This window comes from Cervus canadensis, chromosome 27 (assembly GCF_019320065.1).
Source record: "Cervus canadensis isolate Bull #8, Minnesota chromosome 27, ASM1932006v1, whole genome shotgun sequence".
Lineage (NCBI taxonomy): Eukaryota > Metazoa > Chordata > Mammalia > Artiodactyla > Cervidae > Cervus > Cervus canadensis.
This window is the reverse complement of record NC_057412.1, coordinates 1,591,181-1,609,146: the sequence shown is the minus strand read 5'-3', so window position 1 is coordinate 1,609,146 and position 17,966 is coordinate 1,591,181. Positions and strand designations below refer to the sequence as shown.

At 45.5% G+C, this 17,966-nt stretch overlaps 1 protein-coding gene across 4 annotated transcripts in view; it reads left to right on the top strand.

The window, feature by feature from the left end:
• The first annotated feature begins 4,989 nt into the window (after positions 1-4,989).
• IFNAR2 (interferon alpha and beta receptor subunit 2) overlaps positions 4,990-17,966 on the top strand; it is a 33,916-nt gene continuing 20,939 nt past the window's right edge. For 2 of the 4 annotated variants that reach the window (XM_043448828.1, XM_043448831.1), the window contains exons 1-2: positions 4,990-5,245; positions 15,964-16,055. In XM_043448828.1, the coding sequence (XP_043304763.1) occupies positions 16,001-16,055 (55 nt within the window). In that variant the 5' untranslated portion in view covers positions 4,990-5,245; positions 15,964-16,000. Of the gene's footprint in view, positions 5,246-15,963; positions 16,056-17,966 lie in introns of those variants that run through there. The other 2 variants (XM_043448829.1, XM_043448830.1) reach the window with 2 other exon arrangements.

Here is a 17,966-nt window from a genome sequence, read left to right as displayed (position 1 = left end):
CTCCTATCTCAACAATTTCACTCTTTATCTCTTCCCCATGATCGGTTTACCACTCTCTATGGGACCATTTTCAATAAACTGGGGACACACATAGTATTCTCCTGTCTTAAAAACAAAGTGAACTCTAGTGAAAGTTGCTCAGTTGTGTCCAACTCTTTGTGACCCCATGGACTATACAGTCCATGAAATTCTCCAGGCCAGAATACTGGAGTGGGTATCCTTTCCCTTCTCCAGGGGGATCTTCTCAACCCAGGGATCAAACCCAGGTCTCCTGCACTACAGGCAGATTCTTTACCAGCTGAGCCACAAGGGAAGCCCCATCTTAAAAATACCCACCCCGTAAAACAACAATGAGATACCACTACACACCCACTAGAATGGCTAACATGTGGAACACCGACAGCAGCAAATGCTGGTGAAGACGTGAGGATGTGCAGAAGTGAAAACTCTCATCATTGCTGATGGGAATGCAAAATGGTATGGCCACCTTGGAAGACCGTTTGGTAGTTTCTTACAAAACTAAACATAACTCTTAAAATATGATCCAGCGATTGCAATCTTTTGACATTTACCCATGAGCTGGAAATCTTCATACCAAAACCTACACATGTTAATAGCAGCTGTATTCATAATTGCCAAAATCTGGAAGCAATCAATATGTCTTTGAATAGGTGAATGGATAAACAAATTGTGGTACAAACTGTGGAATATTACTCAGCTCTAAAAAAGGTACTATCAAGTCACAAAAAGATATGGAGAAACCTTAAATGGATATTGTTAAGTGAAAGAAGCCAGTCGGAAAATGCTATGAACTATGTGATCCCAATTCTGTCATACCAGAAAAAGCAAAACTATGGAGACAGTAAAAAGATCAGCAGTTGCCAGGGACTAAGGAGGAAAAAATGATGAACAGATAGATGGAACACAGGGCACTTTTAGAAACCACTCTGTGTGATACTGTAATGGTGAATACATATCATACCTTTGTTACAACTCTACAGAACTGCAGCAGGGAAAAAATGTACAGTGTGAACAGTGAGTCCTAATGTAAACCAGGGACTTTAGTTGATAACAATGTATCAACCAATGTATGATAGGCTCACCAGTTACAACACATGTACCACATTGTTACAAGGTGTTACCAGAGGAGACTGGAGGGAAGGGAAATAAGAGGCTCCATTCTGCAGAGTGTGGTCCTAAGTCCAATTTGTTCAGAAGTCAACTAACACCATTGGCTCTAAGGTACTGTACTATAAGAGGTTTGTGATGCTTTTCACATAAATAACACATAAAAAAACAAACACAAAAAATAAAGAAAAAATTTTAATCTTACAGTATGGTACCCTGAAAAGTACAGTAGTGCCCGATACATCACCATGGCTTCTACACTTGCTTCTGGACATCCTGGGCTGGAAATAAAGACTCTGCATACAGTCGCTGCTGTTGTTCAGTCGTCAGTCGGATCTGACTCTGCAAGGCCATGCACCACCGCCCGCCAGGCTCCTCTGTCCGTGGGGTTTTCCCAGCAAGAATAATGAGGTGGGTTGCCATTACCTTCTCCAGGGGATCTTCCCAGACCAGGGATGCAAACCGTGTCTCCTGCTTGGGCAGGATTCTTTACCACTGGGCCACCAGGGAAGCCCGCTCTCCACAATACTGTGCAGGAAAGTACACAAAAGCACAATCATTGTAGGAGGTGCACACGTGTGAGGATGCACACCAGACACGTGAACGAACATGCGATCGGAGGTGGCGACGCACATTCACATCTTCGAAAGCTTGCAGCTTGAAGGAGACTTATTGTAAGTCTAGAACTGCAGTTATTTTCTTTGTTCATAGTTTGTACCACCAACTTCCCCACCCACTGGAACATAAGCCCAGAGGACAGCAGGAACTTGGCCCGTGTCATATACAGTAAGTCCCCTACATAGGGATGACTCCTGTTCTGAGAGTACATACGTAAGTCAGCTTGCTTGGGTAAGTCCAGCAAAGTTAGCCTAGGTACATAAAAACAAAAAATACACACACAGAAAAACAAAGAAAATGTTTGTAATCTCACAGTACATCACTTTGCCAACACAGGTCAGTCTAGTCAAGGCTATGGTTTTTCCAGTGGCCATGGATGGACGTGAGACTTGGACTAAAGAAAGCTGAGCACAGAAGAATTGGTGCTTTTGAACTGTGGTGTTGGAGAAGACTCTTGAGAATCCCTTGGACTGCAAGGAGATCCCACCAGTCCATCCTAAAGGAAATCAGTACTGAATATTCATTGGAAGGACTGATGCTGAAGCCAAAGCTCCAATCCTTTGGCCACCTGATGTGAAAAGCTGACTCATTTGAAAAGACCATGATGCTGGGAAAGATTGAAGGCAGGAAGAGAAGGGGATGACAGAAGGTGAGATGGTTGCATGGCATCACCGACTCAATGGACATGAGTTTGAGTAAGCTCCGGGAGTTGGTGAACAGGGAGGCCTGGCATGCTGCAGTCCATGGGGTCGCAGCAACTCCGAAGAGTTGGACATGAGTGAGTGACTGAACTGAACTGACAGTACCTTGAAAACTACAGAAGTGCTGGCTATATCCCCACTGCTTTCACAATTGCTTCCAGACATCCTGGGCTTGACATAAACATAGTGTATTACTATAGTCTATGCAGTACTGTAGAGTAAAGCACACAAAAGAACAGTCATGCAGCAACATATACCAGACACGTGACTGGACATGTGAACACACGTCTGAGTCTTTGAAAGTTCACAGCTTGAAGGTTCGTATGTAGGGGACTGACTGTTGTGTGCTGTCTCGGAAACCTACAACAGTGCTTGGCATCAATGAATATTCCTGAATAAATGAACAAATGTGTATTTTTAAACATATAGTAGACTTTATGGGAATATAGAGCATATAGTTGGAATTCCCAGGTGTCTCAGAGGTAAAGAATCTGCCTGCCAGTGCAGGAGACACAGGAGACTTGGGTTCAATCCCTGGGTTAGGAAGATCCTCTGGAGGAGGAAATGGCAACCTACTCCAGCATCCTTGCCTGGAGAATCCCAGGGACAGAGGAGCCAGGCTCCATGGGGTCACAAAGAGTCAGACACGACTGAGCAATTGAGCGCAGACATGTTAGCAGAAATAACGAACAAAATACCCAGGGAAGGCTGTCTCTTTAAAGAAAAATGGGAGAAAACGTTGGTCCACAGATCATATAGGACAGAGATGTCCCACAGTCCCCTTCCCCACCACACAGTTTCCCCATCTTTAACGTCCTGCACCAGTGTGGTACATGATGGGGGAGGGTGGTGGAAGGCATGGTCTTAGTAAAGTGTGCCTGAATGCTAAGTTGCCTCATTCATGTCGGACACTTTGCGACCTTCTGGATGATAGCCTGACAGGCTCTTCTGTCCATTGGATTCTCCAGGTGAGAATACTGGAGTGAGTTGCCATTTCCTCCTCCAAGGGATCTTTCAGATGAAGGGATTGAAAGTCTCCTGTGGCTCCTGCATTTCAGGCAGATTCTTTATGGCTAAGCCATCCCAGAGTGTTCAGTTCAGTTCAGGAAGTTCACGTACTGTTGAAGCCTGGCTTGGAGAATTTTGAGCATTACTTTGCTAGCATGTGAGATGAGTGCAATTGTACGGTAGGTTGAGCATTCTTTGGCATTGCCTTTCTTTGGGATTAGACTGAAAACTGACCTTTTCCAGTCCTGTGGCCACTGCTGACTTTTCCAAATTTGCTGGCATATTGAGTGCGGCACTTTCACAGCATCGTCTTTCAGGATTTGAAATAGCTCAACTGGAATTCCATCGCACCTCCACTAGCTTTGTCCGGAGTGATGCCTCCTAAGGCCCACTTGACTTCACATTCCAGGATGTCTGGCTCTAGGTGAGTGATCACACCATTGTGGTTATCTGGGTCATAAAGATATTTTTTGTAGAGTTCTTCTATGTATTTTTGCCACCTCTTCTTAATATCTTCTGCTTCTGTTAGGTCCATACCATTTCTGTCCTTTATTGTGCCCATCTTTGCATGAAATATTCCCTTGGTATCTCTAATTTTCCTGAAGAGATATCTAGTCTTTCCCATTCTATTGTTTTCCTCTATTTCTTTGCATTGATCACTGAGGAAGGCTTTCTTCTCTCTCCTTTGGAACTCTGCATTCAAATTTCTCCTTTGCCTTTAGTTACTCTTCTTTTCTCAGCTATTTGTAAGGCCTCTTCAGACAGTCATTTTGCTTTTTTGCATATCTTTTTCTTGGGGATGGTCTTGATCCCTGCCTCCTGTACAATGTCATGAACCTCCATCCATAGTTCTTCAGGCATTCTATCAGATCTAATCCCTTGAATCTATTTGTCACTTCCACTGTATAATCATAAGGGATTTGATTTAGGTCATACCTGAATGGTCCAGTGGTTTTCCCTACTTTCTTCAATGTAAGTCTGAATTTGGCAATAAAGAGTTCATGATCTGAGCCAACCTCAGCTCCTGGTCTTGTTTTTGCTGACTGTATAGAGCTTCCCCATCTTTGGTTACAAAGAATCTAATCAATCTGATTTTGGTATTAACCATTGGTGATGTCCGTGTGTAGCGTCTTCTCTTGTGTTGTTGGAAGAGGGTGTTTGCTATGACCAGCGCATTCTCTTGGGAAAACTCTGTTAGCCTTTGCCCTGCTTCATTTTGTACTGCAAGGCCAAAAATGCCTGTCACTCCAGGTATCTCTTGACTTCCTACTTTACATTCTAGTCCCCTATGATGAAAAGGACATCATTTTGGGGTGTTAGTTCTAGAAGGTCTAGTAGGTCTTCATAGGACCGTTCAACTTCAGCTTCTTTAGCATTACTGGTCGGGGCATAGACTTGGGTTACTGTGATGTTGAATGGTTTTCCTTGGAAAGGAACTAAGATCATTCTGTCCCCAGGGTGTACACGTGGGTAAATTGGTGGCCCCGCCCGCGCGCTATCCGAAAGCAGCCGGGCGCGCGCACCAGCGGAGGAGACTTGCTCCACCTCTCTGGGCGGAGACCCCGAGATTCATCCGGGGCGCCCCGGGAGCGAAGGCTGCGGGCCACCACCACTCCCCCTCTGCTCGCCTTTGCCCGGCGCCGGCGGTCCCTGCCGAAGGGACCAACAGCAGCCGGCATCCGGGTCGCGAGCGCCGAGCCAGGGTGCGGAGGGGCGGCGGCGGAGTCGGGCTAGAGCGGGTGGGCCCGAGGCTGGCACCCCGAGGGCAGCGGCGAGGCCACACTGCCAAGGTAACGCGGGCCGGGGGGGCGGCGGGGATCGCGGCGCGGGGGAGGGTGGGGAGGGCACCGGGCGACGCCGCCTCTGCGCCGCCGTTTCCCGGAATCCCTCTCCAGGAGCCTGTCTCTGCCTGGAACTCCTCCTCCCGCCTACTCCTGGGATCGCAGGGTTTCGCCGCGCGCGCCGCCTCACCCTTGCCCCGGGGCACCCCCTCTCCAAGCTCCCCGCGGCCCTGGAGGGTCCTTGGGGGGCATCCACTGACTGTCCCCTGCGGCCGCGCTGCCCTCGGCCCTGTCCAGGCGTCCTCCGTTCATCGCCCCCCACGCACACTCCCGGGGACCCCTTGTTTGTACATTCAGCCCTGCAGCTGACCCCCCAAGGGCCCTGGCCGCTTCGAGGTGAGAGTCAAATTCCTTAGGGTCCACAGCGCCCTGCAAAACTGGGTTACCGGCTCGGGTCTCCGGCTCGGGTCTTCCGTCCGCCCTCCAGCAGAACACAAGGTTAGGCATAGTTTGTCCCCGTGCCGGAGAGGGGTACCGAGGGGCCATCGGAGCTGGATGGTCCTACGTCCTTACAGACCCATCGCTTGGGAGCTGGAGTGGGGACAGGGCGATGGGACAGCGTGGCGGAGACAGGAGTGGACCCGCGTCCGGGGTCTGGAGGGAGCGAGGAACCGGGTGCCAGTCGACGCTTCACGTTCGGCTCTGACCGATGGAGCCAGTTAAACCCAGTTACGAGTTGGATCCATCAACCCACTTAACCTAGCGAAGGGTAGCTTTGAGGAACTCTAGCTATCCCGTCTCTCTTTGTGTCTTTCTCTTTTAATATTTGTTTGATCTCCTTGCTTTTGTTTGGCAAAAAGTCTTAGAAACTGAGTGGAAGGAGGTAGCAGTTGCGGAGGCAGGTGCCGCAAGAGTCGCGGGGGTCACAGCCCCACCACCCGCTCCTGGCCTCGAGCAAACTGACCCCGAGACCAACTGGGCTGCCACCTGCCCGGCATCTTGGCCAGGTTTCAAAGTACCCGCCTCCTGCTGTCCTGAGTTGGAGAGGACAGGGGTGAAAGCAAGACTGTAGTAAAATTTGCTCTAAAGAAAACATCTATCAGTGTGCCCTTAGTTGATACGATTTGACCACTTTGTGGCAGAAAGTGAACTTCTGAGTTCTCTAGTTCATGAGTTGCTTTTCAACGTTGGATCATCAAAAATCTGTGTGACTCTTTTATCCTTACCTGTGTTTCTTCTAATGTTTCTCATGTATTTATTTCAAACTTAAAGACAATCTGCCTGAGATTTGGTTCCTGAAATTTGACACCGGTAATTTATCTTAAAAAAAAAAAAAAAAAATAGAGGAAGAATCATTGCCTGGAAGTACTGTCTTGAAAGTGAAACTTTTATTAAAATGTATTTTGCATCCTCCTCCACTTGCATACACAGAGCATGTTGGACTTCCTGTGACATTTACAAATCTTCAAATTATTGTAGTCTGAAGCGTATGTATTCTTTGATGGTCAATCATATTTTACCAAAAGTAAGACACAATGATGGATATAAGGTGTACTTTAAAAACTTTTATGTCACTGGGTAGGAAAAACCACTGTCAATTATGGTATGTCATGCCACCAGACAGAGCACCCTGATTTCACAGATGTTCAGATGTCAGAAGGAAGTGTACGTTTTATAATTTGTGAGATAGAATCTCTTGGCAGAGCTTGATGATACTTTTCCCTGAGGACTTCTCATTGCTTCAAAGAATTAAACTGGTGGTGTGCAGTTCAGGAAGAATAAATGAAAACAGCTTGCTGGGAGAGCAGTTGGCCGACGTAAGGGTAGTGGAGTAAGGAGAATACGAAAAAGGGAAAGAGAGAGGGAGAGAGAGACATGGATGGATGTTGGGTAGGGAGTAGTTCAGAACCATTGAGAATCTTTTCAAGAACCAGCAAGAAAATGAATTCATTCGGTATCCCCACGAGCCAGGGTTTAACAAACTGGTACATGGGAGAGTTATTCTTAAACCCTGTTTTTCTGAAACACTGTTGTTTTAATTCTGAGGTTTTTAAAAAAATATATTTAAAATTTGAGTGTATCCGACCACCAGAAAAAAATGGTAGGGATCCACAAAAATCCTAAAAGTGCTTCCTAATAAATAAGAAAGAATGAAACGATGAGTTTTAGCATGACTTAGCTGTTTCCTTTTCAGACAAAGAGCAGCTGGCGCTTCCTGCTCTGGGTGGGAGGGAAATATACTGGGCGGGGGAGGGGGGGGTGCAGGACTGGAGAAGCCAGCACCAGAGTCAGGGGACCCCACAAAAGTCCCACGGTTGACCCACCCCTCCTTGACCCTGCCTGCAGGACACTTACCCCGGGTGTTCCAGGAAGAAGCAGAGCCCAGACTACACTTCCCTGATAGGCGCACCCACATCCCAGCACCAAAGCTTTGCGCTAGAGAAACTGCCCAGTCTTCACAGAACAAACTGGAATCAGGCACAGTTTTTAAAAGGAGGTCAGGATTTCACTTCACTTTATCACAATTGCAGGAGACAAAGGAATCGAAGTATGAATGAGGTAAGCAGAAATGGTGCGGAAAAAAAAGAAAGGAAAGAACATGATAGCTTGCAGGATTAGTTACTCAGTTGTGTCCAACTCTTTGTGACCCCATGTGACTCTAGCCCACTAGGCTCCTCTGTCCATGGAATTTTCCAGGCAAGAATACTGAAGTGGGTAGCCATTCCCTTCTCCGGGAGATCTTCCTGACCCAGGGATCGAACCCCGGTCTCATGCACTGAAGGCAGATTCTTTACCACCTGAGCCACCAGTGATAGCTTGCAGGAATCTTACTAAAAAGAAAACATTACTCTTGGGACAGAAGCCCATTCTTTACAAACAACAACAACAAGCCATGCTTTTTGTTGTTGTTGTTGTTTAGTTGCTTAGTTGTGTCTGACTCTTCTGCAACCCCACGGACTAAAGCCTGCCAGGCTCCTCTGTCCATGGGATTCTCCAGGAAAGAATACTGGAGTGGGTTGCCATGTCCTACTCCAGGGGAATCTTCCCAACACAGGGATCAAACCCAGGTCTCCTGCTTTGCAGATAAATTCTTTACCATCTGAACGACCACAATAGCTTTAGATCCTTCAAAAATTGACTTAAAAATATGAATTAACAAAGTGTTATTATCAATAACTGTTTATTGTCAATAAAACAAACTCAAAGGTAAGAAAAAAATTTAATTGGGATGAAAAGGAAGATTGCAGACTTACAGGAATACACTAAAGATCATTGAAACATAATTACAGAAGAAACAAGAGGAAAGACTAGAACAGATCCTGCTGAAAGTAAAAATATTTTAACAGAGGAAAGACTCTTAAGCCCCAAAAATTCAGAGACAAAGATGAAGTCATTTATTAAGAATTAGATGTGCGAGACAGATAAAGCACAGTCAGGCATTAGGATACTTGAATTTCCTGAAGTGAAGCCAACAAATGGGACAGAAAATGCAAATAAAAATAAGATAAATTTTATTGAAATGAAGAAAAATGGTCTGTAGGCCGAAAGAGCTTGACATTTTCCAGGAAATTTTCATATAGGAATGCTTAGTACCACGATATCTTCAGTAGTTTAAATTCAAAGGAAAAGAATTATCATTATTTAGGAATTGAAAAAAGAGTAAATAAAGGAGAGGAAAATCACATCAAGTTGCTCTCAGACGTCTCCAGGGCTGTGCTAGATGCCAGAGGACAGTGGTTCCAAGGGAAAAGTTTTAGGAAAGAAACTTTTTCCCAAGAGAATGTGTCATCCAGCTAGAAGATGTCATTCAGGTTGAAAGTCAACAGAAAGGGGCTTCTTCAAATATGAAAGAACAAAGGAAATGCAGCACCCATGAGCCCTTATGGAAAAAAAAAAAAAAAAAAACTGCTGGAGAATAAAATTCAGCGCATAGTAAATAAAGAGAGAAGTCAAAGTAAAGAACTCAAGCATCAAGAACTCATGATATAAAGGACTGTTGGCCACAATAGAGAGTCCAAGTGCCATAATGAAGACCCAGCATAGCCAAAAAAAAGGAAAAAGAAAAGAAAAGGACTGTTGGTGACTATTTATTTAAATGTGGAATTAATATAAAACATCTTTGGAAATTATGCAATAAAATGTGATTATTATATAACTCTGGGCACACACAGAAAAAGAAAAAGTAATCAGGTAGGGGCGGAAGAGGAAGATGGAAGGAAATATGAGAGTAGGCCCTATAGTTCTCACCTTTGAAGGCGTGGATCAGTAAACAGAGATGAACAGTTAGTGCTGTGACTATCGTATTCCAACTTCCAATGTCTTTGTAATTTTTTTAACTTTGGAGGGATATTTTAGGGAGTTATTCTTTCTTATGGAAATAATTGAAATGTCAACAATTTTTCTGCCTTTGATTCAGTTTTTTTCCAAGTAAAATTAAATTTAGACAAAAATACCCTGTGTGTGTGTGTGCTGTGTGTGTGCATAGAAAGATCTCTGGGATTATGTTGTTCATTAATGTTAATGATGGAACTATCTGGATGCTGAGATTTTACTTTTATGCCTTATTTTTAAATTTTTTTAAATGAGTGAGTTGAACTATTCTTACCAAAGCAAGAAATAAACCAGAAACAAATATGCCAAGACATTAACAATGCTTGATGCCCGGTAGTAAAAATAAAGATGCTTGTTACTTTCTTCTTTGTGCTTTTCTGTATTTTTTAAAATTTCCGGGGGGGGGGGGTGGAAGTATATGTCATTTTACTTGTAGAGTTTTTCTGAATCCATTCATTCACTGATGAGCAAAGATATGCCAGGTGTCAGGCTGTACCGAATAGAAGAAACGACACAGTTCTTCTCTCTCCCAGGAGAACAGGGGGCAGCGAGTTCTGTGAGGGTTGTCTGTCTGTCTTTGTTAGGAGGAGCTGAAACTCAGAGAAGAGTCACTTTGCCACAGTAGCATCCGTTTGAGCTGGGCCTTGAAAATGTGTGGTGTTTGTCTGGGTATCAGTGACAAGGATTGTTGGGGGAGGGAGGAAGGGAGAGGGGATGGTGGTGATAGGAGATTCAGAGCAGGTGTGACTTGTGGCTCAGAGTTCAGAGCGAGACACTTGTGTGGGCCACTTGAACTGTGGTGTTGGAGAAGACTCTTGAGAGTCCCTTGGACTGCAAGGAGATCCCACCAGTCCATCCTAAAGGAGATCAGTCCTGGGTGTTCATTGGAAGGAGTTGATGTTGAAGCTGAAACTCCAATACTTTGGCCACCTGATGCGAACAGCTGACTCATTGGAAAAGATCCTGATGCTGGGAAGGATTGAAGGTGGGAGGAGAAGGGGATGACAGAGGATGAGATGGTTGAATGGCATCACCGACTCGATGGACATGAGTTTGAGTAAACTCCGGGAGTTGGTGATGGACAGGGAGGCCTGGCTTGCTGCAGTCCATGGGGTCACAAAGAGTCGGACACGACTGAGTGACTGAACTGAAACCAGATCTAAATGCAAATATAAGAGCATTTAAGCCCGATGGTGAATCACCAAATTATAATACAGAGTTGGCATTTCCTAGCACCCCACTCCAGTACTCTTGCCTGGAAAATCCCATGGACGGAGGAGCCGGGTAGGTTGCAGTCCATGGGGTCGCGAAGAGTCGGACACGACTGAGCGACTTCACTTTCACTTTTCACTTTCATGCACTGGAGAAGGAAATGGCAGCCCACTCCAGTATTCTCGCCTGGAGAATCCCAGGGACAGGAGCCCGGTGGGCTGCCGTCTATGGGGTCACACAGATTGGACATGACTGATGTGACTTAGCAGCAGCAGCAGCACATCTTGGGAGAATTCCTGGAAGTAGGTAAAGCAGTAAACTCAAGCCCAGACTCAGGAGGGGAGCAAAGAGGAAGAGAGGATTCCCAAGGGCCAACAGCCAGGGCCAGGGCCACTGCCCACAGGCGCCGGGGGCTCTTCTGCCCTGGCAACCCTGGGCATACATGCACTTGAACCCTCAACTGCTAGCCACCAGCCTGAGATGGACTCTGGAAAAGGCAAACCCTGAGTCTCCCTTTTCCAAGGATCTGCCATCCCAACCCATAGCATGCTGGCAGACAGTGAAGAGTCCTTAAACCTCTGCTCCTGGCCCTGCTGTACACCCCGATCCAGACTGACCTTGACATTTAACTCCCGCCAGACCAGGTAGCCACCAGTGGGTGGCAAGGTGGGCCAGGGATAGCTTCCAGCCTCCCTGCACACACGCCAGGAGGGCATCAATGCACCATGATCGCTCTCCCACCCTGTGACCCAGCTGTTGCCCCCACGAAAAGAACATCAAGCAGTCATGGGGCATAGAGAGAGGGGCCAGGTCAGGCCCCCATCCTGCAGGGGTTGGAGGAGCAAGACCCAAGTGCGAATAGATCTCCTATTTTGTCCCATCAGACTTCACTAACAAAACACAAGTTCAAAGATAAAACGATTAAGAATTTCAAGATGGCCACAGGAGAGCAATAAACCAAGAGTGGGCCCCTTCTGGTGTGCAGGGCCCCTGGGGTGACTGAAGCTGGCCCCAGCTGCAGAGAGAAGAGTGACCAGAGGGAGGTTACCAGAGGAGTAACCTTTAGGGAGGTTGAGCTGCTTGGAGTCAGGGAGAGTTTTAAAGAGCTTCATGAACAGTTCCAGGCGGGATGCCAAGATGGTAAATTAGATTTTCCAAGCAAGCAAGAATCTGCTATCAGAAATCTAATTGGAAGCGGAGTATGACTCACCAGGAACAAAGAAAGGGAGGCCACATCCTGTGGCCCGGAGCAGGAGAGAGGGGCTCTAGTTGTGTAGCTGGGTGTGTGTACCTTCAGCCGCGGAGGAGAGGGAAGGTTCTGCACAGGCTGTCATCAGAGCACAACAGAGAGACCAGAGGCCACAGGACAAGTGGTCAGGTAGGAGGGAGTCACCCCCAAGGTGGCATTCCACAGTCTTGGTGCTCCCAGCATCTAGAGAACGTCCACGACCAGGCAAGCCCTCTGCTGAGCCATGATGATGGCAGATAACATCGCATGTCATAAAGACACCTCTGTGGATGTGCTAATGATGGTACACTTCCCAGGTGGCCCAGTGGTAAAGAATCTGCCCACCAATGCAGGAGATGCAGGGGTCGTGGGTTCCATCCCTGGGTGTGGATGATTCCCCAGAGGAGGAAATGGCAACCCACCCCAGTATCATGCCTAGAAAATCCCATGGACCCAGGAGCCTGGTGGGCTACAGTCCAGGAGGTTGTGAAGAGTCAGACACGACTGAGCATGCACTTGTTATGGGAAAAGTTGAGGTGCCCAGATAGCTCATGGGTGGTAGGTGGCAATTTTGACTTGGAATCTTTTGGCTTGATAGCATGATAGTCAAGGGGGCTTGAATTCATGTCTGCCACGTGGTGGTCACTTTTCACTTTGACTTGGGACTTGGGGCTACCCCAGTGTTTGCGGGGACAGGAGGACACCCAGTAGTTTGGATGGAGACAGAGATCCGGGGGAGCGAAGGAATGAGACCGACTGGGGGCTCCATAAAATGTTTCAAGACTTCCTTTCTCACCTTGGAATGAAGAAGACTTTCTAACTAACTCAAAGTGCAGATGCTAAGAGAGAAAATACCTTTAAGTCTAAAAGCTCAGAAGTTTCCGTTAAAAAAGAAAAAAAGCCGCACAGGCAAATGAAAGGACAAGTGACAACGGCAGAGGAAAATAAAAAAGATGTGACTCATATCACAAAGGGCCAGTTTGCCTCACACTTAAAAAGCTCCTTCTAACCGATGTGAAGAATGAAATCTTAAAAAGAGGGGATATATACGTATAACTGACTCACTTTACTGTACAACAGAAACTAACACAGCACTGTAAAGCAACTATATTCCAAAAAAAAAAATTTTAAGAACCAATATTAAAAAAAAAAAAAAAAAAAGCAATGACTCAAAGATAGACAGTTAATTCGAAAGGGAACACCTCTGCCATATATGCTCGGTCTTACTTAGAATAAGAGAAGTACAGAATTGCTATAAATCTGAAGACAACTTTGCATTTATGAATTTGATTTTCAGAAATCCAAGAGCTTGATGGTTATCATTATCATAATCATTAGTTATCATTGTCATTCCCTACAAGCTCTTCCTTTGTGGGGAAGCAGAAATTCTCACACACTGCAACAGGTTGTGTAAACCACTACAGCCACAAGGGCGAGAGTGTAGCTGTCTCTATCAAAACTGCAAATGCAAGGATGTCCCTGGTGGTCCAGTGGTTAAGACTCCGTGATTTCATTGCAGAGAGGCTTTCATTGCAGAGGGCCAGGGTTCTATCCCTGGTCGGGGAACTAAGGTCTCACAAGCCTCACATTTAGTGAAGCCAAAAAAAAAAAACAAAACACATGCATGGTCACTTTGGGCCTGGTCTCTTCTGTCTGCCCCTGCAAACAAGCCTCCACCTTCCCCATCTTTTACTGTGCCCTGGGGTCCTGTCTTGCATGGGTACGGCCACCAGCTGCCTTGTCCTGTGGCTTCGATTGGAATCAGCCAATGGGGAGCCCCAGGAGAGGAGAAGGAAGACAGTGAGGAATATCTGTGTTCCTCTCTCCTTTCTAATTCCAGGCTTGGGACGTTCCCTCTGTACCTCAAGCCCACAATGATAATAGCCCTCGCTGCTGTTATTTTGAGATGCTACGCTTGTCCTTATGGTTGGCCTGGAGCCAGCTCACACATTTGTATTAAATAGTCCCTTGATGAAAATCTTCTTCCAGTTAGCCAGAGTTGAATGTGCTCTTACCTGCTGGGACCCTGACTGAACCCCACTTTAGCCTAGCAGTCCTATTTCTGGGAAGCTTTCTCACACTTAGACTTGACATGCTCAGAATGAGGCATTTCAAGAAAATCCATTGCAGAAACAGTTGGAAGTCACTCAAATGTTCTTTGTGGCGACTGGTCATATAAATCATGGTATGTCCACAGAGTAGACTATATGTAACTATTTAAAAAAAAAAAGAAATTCTCTTTGGTGTTGATATAGAGAGAGCTCCCAAATTTATTTTTAAGTGGAAAACAGCAGGAGTTAAACAGGGAATGTATATGCCATGTGTGTACTAAGTTGCTTCAGTTGTGTCCAACTCTGACCCCATGGACAGTAGCCCACCAGGCTCCTCTATCCCTGGGGTTTTCCAGGCAAGAATACTGGAGTGGGTTTCCATGTCCTCCTCTACCCTTGGGTCGAGAAGATCTCTCTTGTGTCTCCTACATTGGCAAGCAGGTTCTCTACCACTAGCGTCACCCGCTATCTCTGTGTTTGGAAAAATAGGGGTGGGGAGAATAAGAATACATTTTTGTATTTGCTTATGCATGAAGGTGAACATGAACTTGGGCAAACTCCGGGAGACAGCGAGGGGCAGGGAGGCCTGACGTGCTGCCGTCCACAGGGTCTCAAAGAGTTGGACATGACCAGGCGACTGAACAACAACATGTATGAAAATATTCTGAAGGACTAACCCAAAAAAATAAAAATAGTTTTCCAAAGGGAGCAAGACACTTCACAATTTGATTTTTCGTATATTTAAATTTTTGGAACCAAATGACTATGGGTCCCACAAGCTGAGATAAAGCTCCTTGTGTAAATGGGGTGAATGATCCAGCTCCCAGAAGGGCAGAGAGGAAACCTGGAATCAGGAATTTCCTGCTGGGGACTTCCCTGGTGGCTCAGTGGTTAAGAATCCACCTTGCAATTCAGGGGACACAGTTTCAATCCCTGGTCAGGGAACTAAGATCCCACATGGCACAGGGCAACTAAGCCACACACCTCAATTACTGAACCCAACGGACACAACGAGAGAGTCTCTGCTGCAACAAAGTAGATGCCACAGCTAAGACCCAGTTCAGTTCAGTCACTCATATGTGTTCTTCGCATGAGGTGGCCAAAGCATTGGAGTTTCAGCTTCAGCATCAGTCCTTCCAATGAATATTCAGGACTGGTTTCCTTCAGGATGGACTGATTGGATCTCCTTGCAGTCCAAGGGACTCTCAAGAGTCTTCTCCAACACGACAGTTCAAAAGCATCAATTCTTTGGTGCTCAGCTTTCTTCATGGTCCAGCTCTTACATCCATACACAACTAATGGGAAAACCAAAGCTTTGACCAGACAGAACTTTGTTAGCAAAGTAATATCTCTCCTTTTTAATATGCTGTCTAGGTTGGTCATAGCTTTTCTTCCAAGAAGCAAGAGTCTTTTAATTTCATGGCTGCAGTCACCATCTGCAGTGATTTTGGAGCCAAAAGAAAATAAAGTCTGTCACTGTTTCCATTGTTTCCCCATCCATTTGCCTGGAAGTGATGGGACCAGATGCCATGATCTTAGTTTTCTGAATGTTGAGTTTTAAGCCAACTTTTCCCCTCTCCTCTTTAGTTCTTCGCTTTCTGCCATAAAGGTGGTGTCATCTGCATATCTGAGGCTATTGATATTTCTCCCGGCAATCTTCATTCCAGCTTGTGCTTCCTCCAGCCCAGCGTTTCTCATGATGTACTCTGCATATAAGTTAAATAAGCAGGGTGACAATATACAGCCTTGACGTACTCCTTTCCCAATTTTGAAACCAGTCTGTTGTTCCATGTCCAGTTCTGACTCTTGCTTCCTGACCTGCATACAGATTGTCTTTGTCTGTTGTCTTTGCAGTTTAATTAGATACTTCACAATTCTGATCCCTAATGTTGATTTCTTTTCAGATGTGAAAGTAACGAAAGGACGCATAAAATAATAAAAATGCTCTTGAGCCAGAATGTGTCGGTGACTGGACCACTGAATTTGTATCCCGTGGGTGAGTGTTACTTTTTCTCACAGCTCCATGTGCAGGGACCCTGTTAGGAAGTAGCCAATTGATTTCCCAGTCCTGAGGACACAGTATGAGCTGCCCAATGTCGAGAGCCGAGTGGAATGTAGATAGGAATTCTGTGTTGATGGTTTGATTTACAATGGGTTTCTGTTCTGCTGGTATTTTAGGAAAACAACCAATCATAGATGTGAGGCTCAATAATGAAGGGAGCTAGCTTCATTGTGATGTGAAGAGGAATTTCCCTTAATACTTTCATTCTAATCCAGGGTGGAGTTTATCACTCCATTCCTACATTTGGAAAGAGGCCAGACCCCTGGGACTTCCCTGGCAGCTCAGTGGTTAAGAATCTGCCCGCAAATGCAGGAGAGCTGGTTCGATCCCTGGGTCGGGCAAACTGTAGGAGAGTATCTATGTATCCTAAGTGTAAAGAAAGATTTCTTAAAGCTTATAAAGCACACATCAAAACCAAAAAAAGTCTTCTATGAAAATTAAATGTTTTTCTATTCAACAAAGGGTAATAATGAGATAACAGATCAGGAGAATATATTTCAGTTCAGTTCAGTCAGTTCAGTCACTCAGTCGTATCCGACTCTTTGTGACCCCATGAACCGCAGCACACCAGGCCTCCCTGTCCATCACCAGCTCATGGAGTTTACTCAAACTCATTTCCATTGAGTCGGTGATGCCATCCAACCATCTCATCCTCTGTCATCCCCTTCTCCTCCTGCCTTCAATCTTTCCCAGCATCAGGGTCTTTTCAAATGAGTCAGCTGTTCGCATCAGGTGGCCAAAGTATTGGAGTTTCAACTTCAACATCAGTCCTTCCAATGAACACCCAGGACTGATTTCCTTTAGGATGGACTGTTTGGATCTCCTTGCAGTCCAAGGGACTCTCAAGAGTCTTCTCCAACACCACAGTTGAAAAGCATCAATTCTTCAGTGCTCAGCTTTCTTTATAGTCCAACTCTCACATCCATACATGACTACTGGAAAAACCATAACCTTGGCTAGACAGACCTTTGTTGACAAAGTAATGTCTCTGCTTTTTAATATGCTGTCTAGGTTGGTCATAACTTTCCTTCCAAGGAGTAAGTGTCTTTTAATTTCATGGCTGCAATCACCATCTGCAGTGATTTTAGAGTCCATAAAAATAAAGTCAGCCACTGTTTCCACTGTTTCCCCAACTATTTGCCATGAAGTGATGGGACCAGATGCCATGATCTTAGTTTTCTGAATGTTGAGCTTTAAGCCAACTTTTTCACTCACCTTTTTCACCTTCATCAAGAGGGTCTTTAGTTCTTCTTCACTTTCTGCCATAAGGGTATGTCATCTGCATATCTGAGGTTATTGATATTTCTCCCGCCAATCTTGATTCCAGCCTGTGCTAAATGGGAAAGACTAGAGATCTCTTCAGGAAAATTAGATACCAAGGGAACATTTCATGCAAAGATGGGCTCAATAAAGGATATAAATGGTATGGACCTAACAGAAGCAGAAGATATTAAGAAGAGGTGGCAAGAATACGCAGAAGAATTGTACAAAAAAGATCTTCACGATCCAGATAATCACGATGGTGTGATCACACACCTAGAGCCAGACATCCTGGAATGTGAAGTCAAATGGGCATTAGGAAGCATCACTACGAACAAAGCTAGTGGAGGTGATGGAATTCCAGTTGAGCTATTTCAAATCCTGAAAGACAATGCCGTGAAAGTGCTGCACTCAATATGCCAGCAAATTTGGAAAACTCAGCAGTGACCACAGAACTGGAAAAGGTCAATTTTCATTCCAATCCCAAAGAAAGGCAATGCCAAAGAATGCTCAAACTACCGCACAATTGCACTCATCTCACACGCTAGTAAAGTAATGCTCAAAATTCTCCAAGCCAGGCTTCAG